The following is an 18,721-nucleotide window of genomic DNA, read 5'->3' as shown; positions in this document are numbered from 1 at the left end:
AGTTTTTTTAGCTTCAATGAAGATACGCGTCTTTTCTTCGGTCGAAATGATGTACTAAACGATGTATTTATAAACGAAAGTATCTGTCATAGAAGAAGCAACGGTGTTTCTGTTCGATCCATGACTACAGATGCGTATATAAGCTACTATATAGTACCAATATTCTGTAGCAGTCGTTTGGCTTGCACGATTCTGCTGAAAACCTTATGGCGATGGCGTAATGAGCGTGTATAGAAAGCAATACTAGCGACGTGTACGCAGCGTGTCAGGAGGCGACAAAAGGAAAACATATAAACGATAGCACGTAAACGACGTTGTAGTTCGTCGAGACTACGAGTAATCGTACAATTTATATCAGATTAAAACCATTTACACAGGTACAGTCTAAGTAAAAACTTGTCGCTGACAAATTTACATCACTCATACACGGTACTTTTTTGAATACTACTTATGGACAATGAATGAACAGCTTAAACACCCAATGTTAACAAATCCTTAGAATCACCGTTTCAATTATGCCTATAAGAACCTGGCCCCGTTGATGGGTCTTGTTGGGCTCATCTAGACTTTCTTCAACAGGCCTATGGAACGACATGGCAATAATACCATATCTTCACCAGTTCCTTATTTTTCCCGTATTCTTGAGTATTAATATAATAATTTTTGCCACCGCCGAGGCTCGAACTATTGTCGTATATCGACTTGGTATGGTAAGGTACTCAGAGATGTACATTTGCCGCCCAGACTACGCCGTTACCCTCAACTATGATGCGAGAAATTGCGTAGCTAAACAAGACAATCTGATATAGGGGAATCAGAGTACTATTTAATTGTTAGTCGATACCTATACTGAAAACAGCCATAACAATTACGTATCGTTCGTTGTAAGCGATATCAGTTACATCATCACTATTGCAGGATTGTGACAGCATATCGGTTTAAAAGGCTGTACAGTCCCTCTCAAATGATGAAACTAAATTGTTAAAAAATATTACTCAGGAGCGTTACCAAGTGCTTCGGGTGTAAACAGCACTCTACTATTGTCTAACCATAGATCTCGACTGTTGTCTGGCCAGCAACCTCTCACCATATTGCTTGTCAATGATCGCTGCTTGTTTATACGGCATCGCCCGGAAGCGGAATAGGGTGCGTGCTAACGTAGGTATGCAGACGAGTTTATTCGGCTAAGCCCAACACAGATGGACCCTTACCCAGAAGCGATGTAGATTTTTCGTGTCTGTGCGTCTGATAGAAGAATGGAGGTCGACTTTCGCCTGCGTCTCGCTTTTTGGCTCACACATCGAGCGTCTGGCCTGACCTCGGAGTCCGGCGGATTGGGTTATTATCCTTGTGGCCCGTCTTATCTGCTTTCGGCGTCCTTTTCGTTCTGAATGCGGGCTGAATTTTCCAATTTACTTTTTGGTTCAAGCGACTGAACCATTTGTGATTATAATCGCGTTTATGTGTATCAGACAACATCCTGTTCTGTAGTTGGTAAAGAGACGGCTGCGTGTGTTACTACCGATCTAATCATTCTGAGGCATAAGCGTCGCTACGATCTGCGTATTTTTCTCGGCGATGGTAATTTCTGCAAAAACGTAGTTAATGCTTACAAGTGAATGTAGAGGCATTGCTACAAATTTGAACGTATGCAAATATTTTCCAATTGAAATTAGATGCATGCAGTATCCGATTCTGAAGACACTGTGCAGTGCAATGGAGTCTTGCAAGTATCGCAAGCAAGTGTTGCAAGCTGCTTAAGACCGGTTCCCCTCGCAGCCAAGACATCCGCTTATCATTTGTAGTTGTTTCTGACCCTTCTGACTCTAGTAATTATCATATTTATTGTCGTTTACAAGTTGCTTTCATCACTCTATTTCGGTATTTCCTGTGACTTATCGAAATTCAATAGAACGGCCACGGCGCGTGACCGCGCGGAGCAGGGTGACATCGCGTCGTTGGAGGCACGAAAAAACGCCGACCTAGCTAAAGGCGTTGCCGTGCAATTCGCCCCCGAGCTGTTTAATAGTGCGACGTCCGGTCCACTCCCTTCCTGGCCCCAGGCGACAGCTGGGGCTTCCGCTACACCAGCTGCTAGCACGACAACCAGGGGAGCAATTGCAGCTGCAGGAGCGTTTGGCGCTGCTTCGTTGAGCGTCCCCTCCGCTCACCTAAATACCTCGCTAGCCCAACATCAACGTGAGTACCCTCATACAGTGCACACATAAACGAAAAAGGACTTCAATCGAATAAGCTGCCATTGTGCGTATGAAGAAACATACAGGAACAGAATAAAAGTATTCTTGTAACTATCATATTCAAACATTCGGTATCGCTCACATTCGTGTAAGTAGGCTTTCATTTAGTTCCATAAAAGCACTGCTAAAACCGATGCATTTCCAATGATCGTCTCCAACATTTTCGGGTTTAGATATATTTGTTTAAATGGTCTTCGAACTAATGTTCCGTGTGTAGCTAGGTGGATTAATCTCATTGACATCAACGATAGATACTACAGTAAGCGTCTTTAGAGATTGTATGGATTATGTTATTTTCCTAAAGCAACCTTGGTTCGTCTAGTATCTCAAATCGTACTCCTTTCAAAAAGGCAATTAAAAACGAAATCGCTTAGCTCGCCTATAGATCAGTCGAAGCCTTTCAATGTAGGGTATGGAACCTAAATAACTCAAAATAAATACAGCTGTCTTCAAACTCTGTAATAATCTCACCGCGCCGTTTTGCGTTTTTCTTAGATCTATGATCAGCTGCCGGCACGCCAGTGTGGGCGTAATAATGTGCAGACGATGTTATAGTCCGTGTATGAGCACATCGTTTCTTTTTTTACATAATTTTAACTAAGCCAACTAATATACAATGAACTATGTAATAGTCAGTGGAAGCGTCGTGTTTCCATGCCATTTTTATGTGTGTGTACTAATTGCTAACAGTCTGAGCAAAAGATACGACCAACGTGAGGAAGCACAGCGGTAACAAGCTTAACATGTTGAGATTCGCACATTTAAAAAAATGATCGCTCGTAATCACTAACTCTACCGTTGTGCACTAACTCTTTGCATGCCCTCTTCAATCAACTGGTCTGCCCGTCTGCCTCGTCAATCGACCGGATTTCTCCATCGTTACTACTTCTACTAACTACCGTTGTTCCTACAACCTACCAATAAAACCACCCCCAAAAACGACCGTCGATCATCGAAAATTAACGAAATTGTTACCGTATCATGTGCGGATAATGGAAATACGGCGGGGATCTACTTGACGAGCGCGACGACTCAATCAATCAATCAATGACGATCTTCGGCCTGCATACGAAAACGGAAACTATAACGACGATGTATTATGAAATCGACTTCACTATCGTGAAATCGAATGAATTATAAATGGACGTTGTCTTGGTTTTTTTTTCCCTATCAGTAATGCGATTTCTGTGCCCGGATGTGTGTTATCTTACGGGGTAAGTCAAGTTAACTAATCCCTTACGAAAATACAAAAGAACAAAATAGATCGTGTACAAGCTTGAGGGGCATCTTATGTTTAGTGAGTCATCGACTACAGTGAAAAGTAGTAGCGCTGGCTTCTTCGTCTACCCAGCCGTCAGCATTATTCGTTTGTTCTTTTCGCACATACGTCTCGTTGAAATATTTTTCAGGGTATTAACAGGATCATGACTGTGTATAGGAAGTATTTGCTTTCACAAGACCACTACAATAATAGGCTCTGCCTTAACCGCTGCCGGTTACTAACCGGTAGCGTGGTTAGACAACAGGAGTACTGCGGCATTTCAACAGAAGCAGATAGAAATTGTTGATCAGAGATAGAAAAATGATTATTTCAGATTTCTGACTACTGGCTTCGTTTAGTTTTCCGTAAGGCCATCGAAATGGGGATCTTCTTGTACACCATTGTTTATCTAAGGCGCTAATTTTAGATAGCTTGGTTAAATATCTGGGGTGATTCCATGTTTTTATCACTGTCCAGTGTCGTCACGTGATTCAGCTCTGTTCTAGACGAGGTGGCTGTTTATCGTCACTGTATGAACAGCAAAAACTCTCTGAGTTTGCACACACATACACACGATCACGTATTGCGTACGTCGATCGTAACTTGGTCATTCCGTTGGACAGTAAAGCATAGAGACGTTGTCCTGTGTCAGGACCAAACACGGTTGTCGTGTGCCGTTTCCCTGCTAGCCCGTCCGTCGATCTGTCTGCCTGTCGCACTAACAAAGTGCCACACGCCTATAATCTACTGCAAAATCTAATCGGTAGTTTCTCTAATAATGCTCCTCTCGTACATGATCGCTAGGAGTAGGTAAGACTACCTTCGACAGCTTCACCATAGTCTCGACTTCACAGCCAACGGCAGCCGGTGCCATTTCATCGCCAGCGTTATCGATACTGCTCAAGTCTTCTTTTTTCCCTCTCCCTTGGTGAGGTGAAGTGTTTACAGCTCGTGCTGTAATTGGCCTTGGACTAACTATGGCACCAACGGTTTCCAACGGGCCAGTCGGCGACGGTTAAGCAGATCGATGCTGCTGCCGTCAATTGCGAAAACCACTACTCGCTAGAAGCTGTTGCTGGCCGTAGCCGGAGATGGTGTCATAATGCGATATATATACGCTCCTATAAATGCTTATATAGGACCACAGACATAGAACCGGGAATGAGCAGTTCAGGCGACTTGACTTCATAGGCTTCCACACTGGAGGCAAGCCCTTCTGTTTGCAATGACATCATGTCATACATAGTGAAGCGGCTCACGACGTTGCAGCGGTTATCCCTATGGCGCTGGCCGCGATGGCCGGGTTCTGCCCACATGAATGCCCGCCCGCTCTGTTGGTCTGTCCGTTCGGCTGTTAAACTATGTGCGGTCATACGCGTGAATTTCCCGTTCAGCTTTTGTGCGCGCGTGTGTTCGTGTCAGCTTGCGTAGCGTACTCTAGCAAACTCATTGTAGCCGTCCGGGAGGTCGCTCCGGACTGCCACTCATAGATATTTTTGGCGGTCTGCGCTGCTCGCTGTCTCAAAGAATAAAATTGCTCGCTTTGTATTTGACAGAGAAAAAGATGAACTGTTTGCTGGGCCAGATGGCCCCGTGTCTGGCGATGAGGTTTACAGCTGGGTCTGCACTTAGTGGCATTTGTGTTGCCCTTGTTGCTGTCGTAAAAGTCGATAATAAGTTGATTTCGTGAGATGAGTGACCGCAAGCCGTTACCTACACGCTAGTTTACTTTCTCGTTATGAAAGTTCTTATGACGAAGACGACGAGCGTAGTGGAGTTAGCTAATGGTACTGCGGTGCGTTCAGGAGCGTCTGGCTGATGTTTGTGCAACAGCGAGAGGGGCCGTTGTGGTCAGACACGCTTCTGCTGCTGGTGCAGCGGTCGCGGTTGTCAGTGTATAGAATACTTCGAAGTGACCGAGTATTTACGGGTACTTTTGTCTACACCATTTTGCATACGCTGCTTCTCAACTGCTATATAGCTCAGATACAGCCTTTCATAGAAACAGAGTAATAGTTAGTGGCCCTTCTTCATGGCGGACAGACAGACAGACAAACGAACTGGCGTTGTGGGGCTCCTTCATGAATCGGAAGCCATTCACCCTGCTCTCTGAGCACTGGTGCCATACACATATATATATATATATATATGATGAAAAGCGATGTTTCAGCTAACGGTCGCGGCTTCTTCAACAGACGGACGAAGCTAAAACTCCCGGTACAGTGTGGTCCTCGTTAGCTACTGCCCGTCCCACATAACATAGAAAAACGACAAAGCGTTTGGCCAGCTGAGTTTAACACGAAAAATAGACATCATCATAATTCTGGTAGCAGAAATCGATGTTTCATGGTCTAGATTGTTACTAATGGTGATCCTGTAAATCATGTAGCCATCAATGGCTGTTTCGTGTAACAACTTTGTCGTGACCACATGGGAAAGAGCTGTACTAATTACCACAGAGGCAAGAAAATGTACGAGCCAATATTCATACTATATGCTATATTACATTTTTCCAAGCTTGGAAAATAGATATAAAAAACGGCAAGTAAAAATAATATCGTATTATTTAAGGTTCAATTATCGTACGGTTTATGTCTAGAAGGAGACCTGGAACCTGATGATCTGCAACTTTAGCTTTTCAACAACCGTTTCTATTTAGCTAGTTACAGCTGACGCAAAAAGCAGTTCCCGGACGTCAGAAGTTGCCAGTGATTATTTTTGTTTTCAATAGTTCGAGGAATGATTAGGTTAGGGTTTAGTGCTTTCGGCCTTGAATATTGACTCATGCGTTAATATATTGTGGATTAAAAAATTGATCATAAGCTATTTCAAGTATAATAACTGAAGTTCTCAAGTGCTAAGGTTTAACGTCAACATTCTTACTATTATTTCATACCGTGAGCTCGATTCCGCTCATGAGTATATTTATGTAGGTTTTATTTACATTCATGCGTTTCGATCACATTGTTAAACATAGACACTGTACTGATGAATTACATATATTCAATAGATGTGGAATGGCCAGAAAATGCGTTTCCCTCGTCATTTTGCAAAAACGTAACATATACAAATGATATCAAGACTATACTTCTAATCTTGTGATAGATGCGGCAAGGGCGTTGATGCGGAGGCCTAGGACACTGCTTTGCCTGAGCTAGCTACATAACAATTTTCAATGACTCATAATTCACGTTAGTCATCTGGACACCTTTTTTGGTGATAAAAGTTTGAGGACAATTCACTCTGTCATTTCAATAGAACAATAGCTGATCCGTACTATCGAGAGCAAGTCGAGCATCACTCAGCACCACTCATCGCCAGAAGCGAACAGGCACTGGACGCAAACGCTATCTGGGTGTCGTTGCTTTAATGAAATCGTTCTCGGGTTGGGTCGATTATTAGGGTGTAAGTACAATCAGATCTTTGTGATAGCTTTGTGGCTAACGTATTTGTCTACTAATCTTAGGGGCACGTTGTGGCCTAAGTTCGAATCTGGGCATAAACAGACTTGGTTTGTGCTGGGAGCCAGCAGTCTGATAGGATGCCGGACGGCGATACGTGAAAACAGAGATACAAGTACAAGAAAATAAGTCATGTACTAAGGCCAGTCAAATGTTTCTGACGCCCATAAATATATCTCCGTGATACTATTCAACTTCTCAAAATCTTCCTAGAATAGGCCTGCTAATGATCCCACTAGGAAACACCTTTCTTCCTGACGAATCGACGCCCGTCATATAGTGTATGATTGATTTTGTTAGCAATTTCAACAATGTGAAGCGCTAGATATTGGTTCATTCATTAATTGCAAGCCTCCATTTTCGAGGTTTTTGACGAGTGAGTGCTGTCCGAGCAGTACTGCGCGAACATAATATCAAATTGTGTCAGTTCCCTAAGATAATGTGATCTTAGAAGGTTTATTTCTTTCTTTTTTAAGTTAATAAAGTTTTAAAAAATGAGAATTTTGCTGACTTGAATGGTGTCATAGGTCCACGGCTGTTAGCCCTTAGGCATAGCAGAAATCCCTTTACTTTTTTTTGTTCTGCCTGTCAGTAACATCTTAACAGTAATTAATGGCCACGAAGTGCGTGCAATATCATCGCGATTATATACAATGTGTAGTAAATATCGATGTACAAGTTGATGCTGGTTCTTGCAGCAGTTTTTTTAAAAACAATTTTCTTTATTATGGCCTCGAAATATAGACAGGGCGCCAAAGATGGGCTAATTAATGTTGTATTCCTTGTTTTAGAAATCGGGGGAGTGTCCAACCATCTGGAGGCGGGGGCTTACCTGGTGCCGGGCTCTCATCCTGGCTTGAATCAAGTGCCGGGGGACTTGGCCATGGCGGGACTGGGTCTAAGGGGTTCGTCGGCTCCCTCAACGGAGGACCCATTGAACAATCCGAGCCTTCAGCTTCCCCACCTGGGCGTCCCTGCGAGCCAGCTGGACCCGAAGATGCCCACTCAGTTGCCTCAAGTTCTGCAGAGTCCTGGTACTCCTCTGTCACCACCGAGGAGGCAGTCACTGTACGGAGCAACTCTATCAAGCAGCCACCTGCAACAACAGCAGGGGCAACAGCTGCGTCATCCTCAGGGAGCGTCGCAGTTGGGATCAGCTCAACACCAACAACAGATAATGTCCTCGACAATGCCACAGCAGCTACAACACCAACTCAATCAGACATCACTCGGCCCCCAACAGGAGGTAACGATCTTGAATGACGTTGTTATTTGCTTACTTAAATGTATTCACAAATTAAAATCATTGGCAAATTTTGTAGATGAAGGCAGGTCATGTGTAGGCCTTAGGATGACTGACTCTGAATGTAGTACTACCTAGTCGAAGAACTTGTTGAGTTTTAGCTCAGAACCACAAGGCTAAGCAGGGTTCGTGTATGTGTATACACAGTGTTTTCGGAGTAAATTTTGTTACTCCTGTTTTTAACTTGAGTCTAAATGAAAACACTTCGATGCAGTACTCATCAAAAGAGTTGTCGCTAAAAGACGCGTTTGCGTGCTTATAAACGCACCTCTTTACTTAAACAATGTAGCTGCTGATCACTCCAACTACAGCTTTATTCGGAGTCTATGCCGCTTATAATCCTGTATCAATACAGGCCTATATTTTTTAACGCCTTCTTAGGTGCGTAAGTCGACCGCTTGCAATTCTGTGTGATTGACTTCGTGTTCTCGATGAATATTTCAAGAAAAATTAAAGACATGTTGTTGGTCCGCGTCTGAGGAAAGTCGGAAGAATTTTGACTGCATTGTTTCTAGGAAGTTCCTACGTGGTATAAGGCTTAAACCTGAAGACTTCGTAAACAAATCAAGACCTGATGCCCACTGCTGCCTTAAAGCATTGGCTGCACCTTTTCAATTAGTTGCGCGGAGACGTTATAGCAAGTCATATGTTTATCCAGCTCTAGTCTATAGGAACTTTTATTAGTATAATGATGCAAACTATAAATCTTGGTACCTTGGTAGAGGTTTGTTCGCTTGCGTTGTTTATAACGATGGCGTCTATAGCATTATAACAATCCTTAAAAGCAAGCAGTGTCTCTTTAAGATCCTGGTAGTCATTCGGCAAACTACAAAAGTATAAACGAGACAAATGTAGTGATCTATAAACACTGCGTGCACCTCCCAGAACACGTAACCGCCCCAGTTCCATCTTCGAGAAGCATCGTGTCAATAAATTTACGGGCTCCGTTTTATTCTCCGGTAGATTTTCCAGTTGTGAACATACCCCAACTGAATATATGTTCAAAATACCCATACTTTAGAAAATAGCGGAAGACCAGCCGGTTAACAGTTCTTAACGTTGCTGGGTCGGCTAATCGTACGAGGACCAGTCAAGGAACTCGTGGTGCGAGACAATGAAGTCCATGCAACAGGAACTCGCTTACCGTCAGAAAAACCTTCTGGAAGGGAAATAGCCCAGCGTAGATTTGCGAATTAGTGTATTGAAATCGACCTGAAGTCAACGTTGCAGCTCATGGTCTTCCTTCGAAGAGCTGTGTGTAGACGTGACAGAATGTTGGCGCGGCGGTTCGCTGCTGTCGGACATCGAAATTGTATTCCAGCAATTCCAAGCCCCATCGGGCCAACTTTAGACGGAGGTCTCGTCTAATTTGCAGGTACTTCAACGCATTACTGTTGATGGTTTCAGTAAAGCGCCCCTCACACACGTACAGATGGAACCCAGACGACAAATATTAGGTCTCTGACAAATGCTGAAAGTCGCCCATTTGCATACGCCACCGTGCGTTCTTCATTTCTCCGCGTAAAAACTGCGCCCAAACACCGTTTACACCAGTGTGGATTTCGATTGGTAAACGCTATTATGTTACAAAAAGTGCTGCAAATCTGACCTGCCTGTAAAAGCTTTCGTCAAAGCCAGAAAGGCATCTTGGTGCCCGGGCCCAAGGAGAACTAACAGTCTGCTTTTATTAAGTAATATAGCAGGTTGGTGATTAAGATGAACTTCCGCGCAAACTGAAGATAGCATAACGCTACTTCTCGGAAATCCCGCAGGGGGTCGTAGGGAGCCTCAGGCTATCCATAGCGGCTACTTTCTTTCGGCCAGAGATCTTCCTTCGGAAAAACCGGTCAAAAAAAAAACTTCGGTCATACGACTTTTTACATAGCGAATGAGCATTTCTACGCCCTGTGCTGTAGACCCGCAATGATGGAACACAAGCACAAAGATAATAACGACCAGCAACATCCCCCACTCACTTACGCACTTAGAATCACAACATTATACGACGTTACGTACGTATTGATGGGTAACAAAAACGCAGTCCATTTAGACCGTCGTCTTGATCACGCTGTTACCGGTACCCATTTCGAAGATACAGGAAGCACTGCTGACGCCTTCTGACTGCAACCTAATAATGACTCACCGACCACTGGGATAAGCCACACTGATTTCTGCTCAAAACAAAATTATCAGAGCCTTACGAAAATGCCTCGTTAGACCATTAATGACAACACCGAGTGGGGTACCAAGAAGCTTGGCGGCTCGTTTAGCGACCCTCACTAGTGATCACGCATTGCTGTGGCCCAAACACACGGTTAACACGGCACTTAGTGCACTCAGCTCTGGTACTTAGTGCGGTCCCTAACATATTCAACTCAATGTCGATCTCAAACCCCGATAGGTCACCAGTTCTGGAAAATGAAACAGTTGAGGAGCTTCTGACTTACAGCGATGAACTGCTCGAAATAAAGTACCCATGCAATGTCAAATTCGTTGCCGCGAAAGTGTGCGAAGATTATAGACTTGTCTGTGCTCTTGATGATGTCATTGAAATCCAGCTCCAAGTCGTGCGCTAGGGCTTGTTTGACACTGTTGAACTTCTCGAAGGATTGAGCTTTTGCTCTCCGATTTTCGAGGAACTTTTCCGAAGATGGAGCGGTCTCGTCCAGGAGGAAACGTTCATTTGGGTTTTGTAGCTGACACGCCGTATAACTTGGTCGTAGGGCCACTGATAATCCGCCGCCAGATGATCAATTCCTTCGAGCCGCTGGGTTGTCCATCGAGGGCTCCTGCCTATGAAAGCTCCCCAAAGATGGGCATATCGTCTATTCTGTCGCTTTCCGTGATTCGATTTTTCCTCTGACGTCTTGTCAGTGCTTGCCCATAACTATCTCTAAATGTGTTGATGATAGAACTTTCTTCAGATAAATAACTTAATAGTTATTCCAATGCTGCGCAAAATCCGTAGCAATATGTATTAACATGTTTACCTGTTTTTTCGTAAAGAATAGGTTTCTAACGCTCTAATGATTGGCCATTTGCTAAAAAATCATGTTGTGAGAAGTTCCGGCAAATTTCCGTGTCGTAATAATTCTTAAACATTTTGTTTTTTGTTCGACAGCACTATACACTACTGAAATATATATATATATATATATATATATATATATATATATATATATATATTTCAGTTGAAAGCGCAATATTGCCTAATTGAATTTAGTGTGTGATATCATTTATTTATAGATCAGGCCTTTAACATGTGTGAAGTCTTATGAAGCCTATAGCCAGTAATAAGCTTACGTACTTTTTCAAAATATATGCAGTTGTTTATTACAAACTAGGACTTTTGCGTAACTTTCGTGCTTCACTTATAGAAATTCACCGTATACCAGTACAGACCATCCGAGCGTAGTCTAATCATCATAATTTCCTGCTGTGATATTATTTCGTCTTATAGGATCGACTGGGGGCGGGCCAGGGTCTTCCCTCGATGATAAGCGGTCCGCAACCCTCGCAGACAGTGAACCTACATCAGAGAGCTCAGCAGCCTTACCTCACAGATAACAGTATGGTGCAACAAAATCAGTTGCACCAGACTAACCAGGTAAAGTTCCTGCTGCTAGCTACCTTAAAAAGAAGTTCACCACGCTATGTAGAAAACTTTAATTGCTTACTAAAAGCGCTACAATAATGTTACAAGTCCCAAGGACACCGGAGGAGCCGGTCTTTTCTAATCTATTTTTTTTTCTATAAGACCCTTCTGCATGTGTTAATTATTGTTTGGCGATAGTTGACAGTAATAGACATCGCACTTCTTAAAAGAGCGCCGTCTACTTCCTTTGTGGTATAGTGTTATTTAAAAAGAGTCATAGAAAACAAGATAAATATCTTTTTATAAGTATCTATTACTAGGCGTGGCGTCACAATCAGCAGGTGGATGGTTTTAGGTAGGTTCGAAGTATTAGAAATCACGTTCATTCCACACCACTATCTTTAATAGTCAATAGTGTCTCTCACAAGAGTCTAATAATGTTTCTCAGCTTTATTTCTCGGAAGTGTTTTTTTTTTATATCGATATGTGTTGTAGTCACGCAGTCGTCAACACCTGATAGTTCTTTTACTACAACTCAAGGTCGCACCATTACTATATCCTGTGACTAACTAGATGCACGGGCTCGCCTCCCTCTCTTCTGTTCGGTTGCCTGAGGCATCAATTTTTTTCCCTATCGCCTAAGATATGCTCGCCGACTGTTATAATCATGCACTTTTTTCTGCCTTCGTACTGCGTTTGTCCCATGACACTGTGCTTAAGCCAACAAATTTCGTGCAAACGCAAAGATACATTTGTACCGCCAACTTTCAAAACCAGCCAATCACGTTCTTGCCAATTACTGCTCTTAGATAACTAGTACAAAGGCTGTTTATATATTGGCTGCGCGCATATTGAATCGGTACGCTCGTCCGAGAGAAGGAAGAATTACACCTTAAGAGGCTCAGTATGGTTGGATGTAGTAAAGTGCTTTCCTATGCACTGGAATAAACTACAAAGTTTTTTAGAAGGTAACTAGTGTTTTCTGTGTTTCTGTGTCTACTTAAAAATTGTTGGGTTAGAACATGAATATTGGCCGTTTTTTGACATAACAAAGACCGTTTCTAATTCTAGCAAAAAATGAGTGTCCTGTCAACTAAGTTATGGCTTTCCTTAGCTGTCAACAAATTTACATATTTTCGGCGACAAATTTTCAGGTCAGGTTTTGAAAAACTCGTTCAGTCTGGTTTAGATGCTTTTTTTATTGCCAAGAGTGTGGTCACTACCTTCGTTTGGGTGTGATGCGAAAAGGCAACAATTCGTCGACATAAGGTCGAGAAAAAATAGTGGATGTTAAAAAAGCCATACATCCAAAGTCCTAAAAGGCACCTTCCATAACCTTGTCTTGGAATTGATATTTAAGGGATATCCTCACCTCCTCAGCCGGGTCTATTCTGTTGAACACTTTGCTTGATGCAACTATACAGTATACAGATTCTTATCGACCAGTGTTGTTTTCGATCACTTTCTAGTCTCACCTATCAAAAATTATGGGTTAGAGATTTGGCTTAGCTTTGCCTTTAACTGTATCCTCCGAAACTTATCCACTCCTTTTCTTACTTTATAATGACGTAGAAAAAACAGCTGTCGTTACCCGTAACAATTCGGTGTAAACATAAAAGTTTCGAGTATCACGTACCGCACTTATTCCGTTGAGCATTGCTTTGAACGGCTGGCTTCTAGTACAAAACAAATGATGTCTACGTCCAAATTCGAACTTAGACCCCTCCTCCCTCTTTCTAAGTTTAGTAAGCAAGCACGTTAGCACTGCACAACTACAGAGACAACCGACGCTGTGTATTTCGGTTGAGAGTCAACGAGAAACTGTACTTGTTTGTATTTTTCGTTTAGTTCATTGGGTCAATCTATCACGCAAAAAAAGTCTAAAAAAAAACACGATGCCTACGGTGCCGGGTAAGATTCGAAGATTTTCATGGGTAACTTTTTATTTGTTCTTGTTTGATCACAGGGTGGTGCCTCCGATCGACGAGGACGCAGCCAGGGTCGCGGGGGGCGATCTGGACCCGAGTCCGACAGCGGAGGTGCTCTCAACGATCATTTCGACCAGTATCGTCGTTCTGAAAGTAGACCCCCGTCCAGGCCACCATCGCGTTCACATTCGAGAATGTCACAGTCACCTACAAGGCATGTATTAGGAAGATATTATTAATATATTTACAGCGTACATGTAAGCAATAAAACAATGGTGAATCATCAACATACCACGCCATTTTTGATTAAGCGAGATGCCAATCGTGAAAACTGCACGAAGAAAAGTTTTTTTTAATATCAAGATACGCTTCATTTGAGGAAAAATGTATTATAGATTGCGTTTCATTTAGAAAAGCTCCTATAGTTCTGGAGGGTTTTCTTTTTTTCCAACACTATACTGAAGGAAAGTTTATGAATTATATTTGCAACTTCTCAAAAAAATTAGCACTTACATTACTATTATATATGAAAAATGTCTTTTATTTCCAGAATATTCTTATTAAAAGATCGAGATATTTTTATAAATTAACTAACCATTTCTGTCTCGGCTTGTTTTCTGCAACAGGCAATCGTCGACGACAAAAGAGCCTCAAGAGTCGCTTAGCGCTATCTATGGGGTTAAAGGAGCTGATGAAGCCACCGCGGACACACTGACTCAGCAACTTGGGGAACGTAAGTTCATGTAAAACAAGGGCAAGCAATTCATGTGTCTGGAGATGCCACTTATATAGGTGTTTAGCACTTGGCCGGCCCTGGGGCGCCTAGAAACTTTTACAGCTTCAGGTTGTGGAGTTTTTGGGCTTAACTACTACTAGAAAGATCATAAGATGCGAGCTCGGTTCCGTAGCCAAGCGCCCCGGACGCCTGCCCTTCAGGCATTGCTGACATTAAGTGGCATTTCTCCCTTTCAAAAAAAAACACCTCTTATTTCCTCGTCAAACGTCTAACGCCTTGATAAGGGATGAGCTCATGATCGTTATCATCGCTATGCAAAGATAGCGCTGCCATATGAAAAAGGTCTCTCTGTTTTGCGTTCATGTCATGATTCGAACATGCGACCTATGATAAGCTGGCTTATGATACTAGCCTCGTAATCGCCTCAGCCATCACCAAGTATAGGAATGATATTTACGAAACGTTTATTACGTGTGAGCCATGATTCCGCACTAGGCATGCTATCCCTGAAGTACCTCTGAAGTTCGAAATAGCCTAATCACAAAATATATTCATTATTTTGTTAAATAATGAGTGATCAGTAAAATGTGTATAGTATTCAAACCATAGTAGGCAGCTATACATTGTAGTAAACACTGTTGTGTATATATATATATATATATGAAGGTGTGGCGAAATAATAGGAAAACCACTGCCCAAGTTTCTGCGTCATTAGGCCTAAGCTTGCTGACCAATATACTTACGTTTTCCAACGCAAGCACAGGTTTTCAACAACAGCCAAGCACTAGCGAGGAATCGTCGGGACTTGGAAGAACGGCATCTCTCTATATCGGTAAGAACTTAAACTATTGTCTAAGTAAGTGCGAATACACGTATAAATTAAAATAAACGTCCCGAGGGTTAACGCCAACTATTTGTTTGATATGGAATGAGCTGCAAGCAAAGGCTTATCGTGGAAAGAGTTCAAATTTCCAGCGCAGCATAGCCTAGGACAAAACTCCGCCAGCACACAAAAAAGTGCAGCCGCTCAACGTATGCATATTTCTGTGGACAAGCACACAGACAAATAGATCGGCACGTATTTTTGTTAACCGAAAGATGAGTGAACCTAAGCTTTATCTCAGTTAGTCCATGAGCTTTTGCTAGTGTAGGATTTTTTTGGAGTATGGGGCTTAAGTTTCGTTAATTATTATTATTGGCCATTGTATAATAGTAGGTTATTAGAGAAATAATCACGCTTTCTCCGTGATTATTATTTACTCTAAACGTTCGCTTGCTATTTTACCTCTTTTTTTTAGTGCCTTTTTTTGCTTGTATATATAATTGAAAGACGCTTTCTGCTGCAATTTGGACACCTATTGCATTTGGCCTTTTCTGTCATGTGTAATCCATACGTAAGAGATACGTATATTTTGGTTTTTGTTACGATCGAAACGCTGTTGAAATAGTTCTGGATGTTTGTGCCGTGTAGGACTTGGCCTCTTGCTTGAAAAAACGATTTGCTAGGTTTAATAATGGCATCTTAGAACTGGAGATTGCGTGTCATCTCGCTTAACCATCTGAACCCAATGAAGATCGCCAAAAGGGATTTTTAAAGATAAATGACCTGCAAACATTTCATGAATTCGTGTAATTATCTTCTCGACGATCTCATATGATCGTGAGGTGTCTTCAATCATTGTTGTTCGATCGGGTTTAGCTAAAACATGGAAGTCTGTTTCGTGTCTGGGGTGCTCATCGAATTAAGTAAAAGAGCACAAAGAAATGCGGACTTCAATTGTCACCTCATCTCGCAGAGCCACTTTGGTGGATTCTTGCACAGAACTGTTGCGGCTAGTGGATCCTTTTGCGTCAAATAAAATAGAAGAAGGCATGGGCAGCTGCGGCGCGTATGGCTAAACATTTTAAGTTAAATCAGGCTATCCGATAGAACAAGCAAGGTAGACGATCGTTCCTCATGGTAGTGATAGGCTGCATGTGGCAACAGTTGTTAAGGCTCCCCGACCGGCGACATCGAATAAATAACTAGGAGTGACGATGTATATAATAAATTACATGTACATATATAATGAATGACATGATTTGAACTGGGTTTTTTTTTCTAAGGTGTAAAAATCTCGATTACTTTTAAATTGACCTGTTATATCAGCAATTAGCGGACTTTGGAAAAAATCGTAACGTTTTACCATTTAGAAATTGTGGCCTAAGATATTTTTCGAACAATACATTCGAAACCAGGTTATTTGGAAATAAATATGCTAGAACCTTAGTAACATGCATTTGTTTCGGATTAAGGAACTGTGGTGTATAAAGCTTTCTATGTGCCCTGTTTGCGATTTGAGGTGGGGGTGGTGCGGGTGGTCCCCGCCGACGTCCAACGGCGCTAGTGGACTCGGCTACAGGTGGCAGTCACCTTTCCCGAAAAAAGTCGTTGCCAGACATTGCGGGCAAACAAGCGCATAAGGAGCCCCTGATGAGCCGCGAAGAAGTCTCCGTGCTCAGCCACAATCGACGAGTCGAAGTGCGTCGAATGAACGAATTGGCAGAGATGTACCGCGCCAACCCTTTCCTCTATCTCACCAATCCGGAGGTTAAGGTAAACCAAAGTGAACAAGTTCAGTTCATAAGTACTTCTTCTTACTCCATAGGTGACAAGTTCACGCTTTGGTACTCACTTTAATAGTAGTTATGTATAGCTTGAAATCTTCTCATTTGTACATTTATGACGTTATCGGCATTATCGGGTCAACCACACGATTAACTAGGAATTTTTGCTATTTTTCTTGTGACTGTCTATTCCAGGATTGGTTTTCCCGTCAACAGTTTGTGATGCTAGTTATATTTATCAATTTATTCCTTGCAATAGCATTTTTCCAACTGCTTACGTGACCAACTCCGCTCACCGGAACCCGCCTTTCCGATCGCCTCTTCCCCAAAACGAAAATTTATGACTACTTTAAAAGCAACGAAGGCAACAAAGAACACGCCAGCAACAATTATACACCATACCATAGACAACTTTTGCGGCCTCAGCGGTACTAATAGGTTCATCCAAACATTCGTATTGTTTTGTTACCAGCCCATTCTTCCTACTAGGCCTGGAAGACGCTACTGATGGACAACGCAGAGTATCGAACACTTAAGTAGACCTTTTGCTATACGCCGCCGAACTTCATTCGCATGACTGGCCTTCAACACGACAGACTTCAATCGATTAATGGATAGCTCAGAAGCCCTAATGAAATCACTCGTTAAAACACGATGTAGCAGTGCCATAGTTACGAAAGCGGCCAGCAGTAAATGTCAATGGCGATATGCCACACAACAGCAGCAGGTGATCTGTAAAGAGGCATGAGGAAGAAGACCGAATCATCTGGCTGGGGTCTAAGGGACAGGTTTTGTGTTGTGTTTAGAACAGATCTCAGCCAGATCGAAAAACCAAAAGCAATCTACCAAAAATTAATGGAGGAGTATTTCTTTCCTTACCTTACATCCACCACCATCAACTTCACGGAGTATACATAAATATATACATACGGTATATACATAATATAACATAAACAAGTAGCTACATCTAGGGTGTCATTCGGGACGTCTATCCAAACGTCAGTAGCCCTATAATGCATACAATAGTATAAGTACGTATGCCTCATGCATGCACATACAGCACGTCCCATCTATCTGATCTTTACTTGACACTACACTTTTACGATCATTAAAAAGCAAATAATTAATATTACTATGGCAGTTGCTATTATTCTTATCATTATCACAGTCACCCACCCGATTCCCTTGAGTAACATGAGATGACGCTCTAACAACAACGCTCAGTATCCGTCCGGCGTCTATCGATACAAAAATACATGGGCAGATAGTCAATGGATGGATAAAAAGACACCTTAAAGGAAGCAGACACGCCGAAGCAGCAGCAGCAGCACAAAGTACGTACGGGGGCGACGTAATTTTTCAGGATAGGCCACGGATATTTTTCTTGTTCAGCAACCGCAGCACCGAGAGCGACCAGATTACTCAGGGTCACTCCACCAAAACTAGAAAGTCATTGTTGACACAGTTATTTTCTCTTTTCCGATCCGCCCCGCGCCTCCAAATGTGCGCAGGAATCTACGATATGAGTAATGCTGAATTGAATAAATAGCAACAACGGTAATCGTGATGATG

The 18,721-nt window shown here is 42.4% G+C and overlaps 1 protein-coding gene and 1 long non-coding RNA gene across 5 annotated transcripts in view; one reads left to right on the top strand and one right to left on the bottom strand.

Annotated features, from left to right (window-relative positions):
* The window catches only part of jp (junctophilin), a 50,008-nt gene extending 32,007 nt beyond the window's left edge, over positions 1 to 18,001 (top strand). For 3 of the 4 annotated variants that reach the window (XM_022853708.2, XM_022853709.2, XM_022853707.2), the window contains exons 7-14: positions 1,913 to 2,199; positions 7,772 to 8,226; positions 11,744 to 11,890; positions 13,845 to 14,020; positions 14,433 to 14,539; positions 15,306 to 15,374; positions 16,885 to 17,138; positions 17,345 to 18,001. In XM_022853708.2, the coding sequence (XP_022709443.1) occupies positions 1,913 to 2,199; positions 7,772 to 8,226; positions 11,744 to 11,890; positions 13,845 to 14,020; positions 14,433 to 14,539; positions 15,306 to 15,374; positions 16,885 to 17,138; positions 17,345 to 17,431 (1,582 nt within the window). In that variant the 3' untranslated portion in view covers positions 17,432 to 18,001. The other variant, XM_086973236.1, reaches the window with a different exon arrangement.
* On the bottom strand, positions 13,779 to 18,711 carry LOC147751875 (uncharacterized). The gene is made up of 2 exons (XR_015315704.1): positions 18,326 to 18,711; positions 13,779 to 14,013 (listed from the first exon to the last, which is right to left on the bottom strand). It is a non-coding gene; the product is annotated as an uncharacterized LOC147751875 (long non-coding RNA).
* Between the last annotated feature and the right edge of the window lie 10 nt (positions 18,712 to 18,721).

The sequence above is a fragment of the Varroa jacobsoni genome, unplaced genomic scaffold (genome assembly GCF_002532875.2).
Source record: "Varroa jacobsoni isolate VJ856 unplaced genomic scaffold, vjacob_1.0 contig02006, whole genome shotgun sequence".
Taxonomy (NCBI): Eukaryota; Metazoa; Arthropoda; class Arachnida; order Mesostigmata; family Varroidae; genus Varroa; species Varroa jacobsoni.
This window is presented reverse-complemented; position numbering and strand designations above follow the sequence as displayed.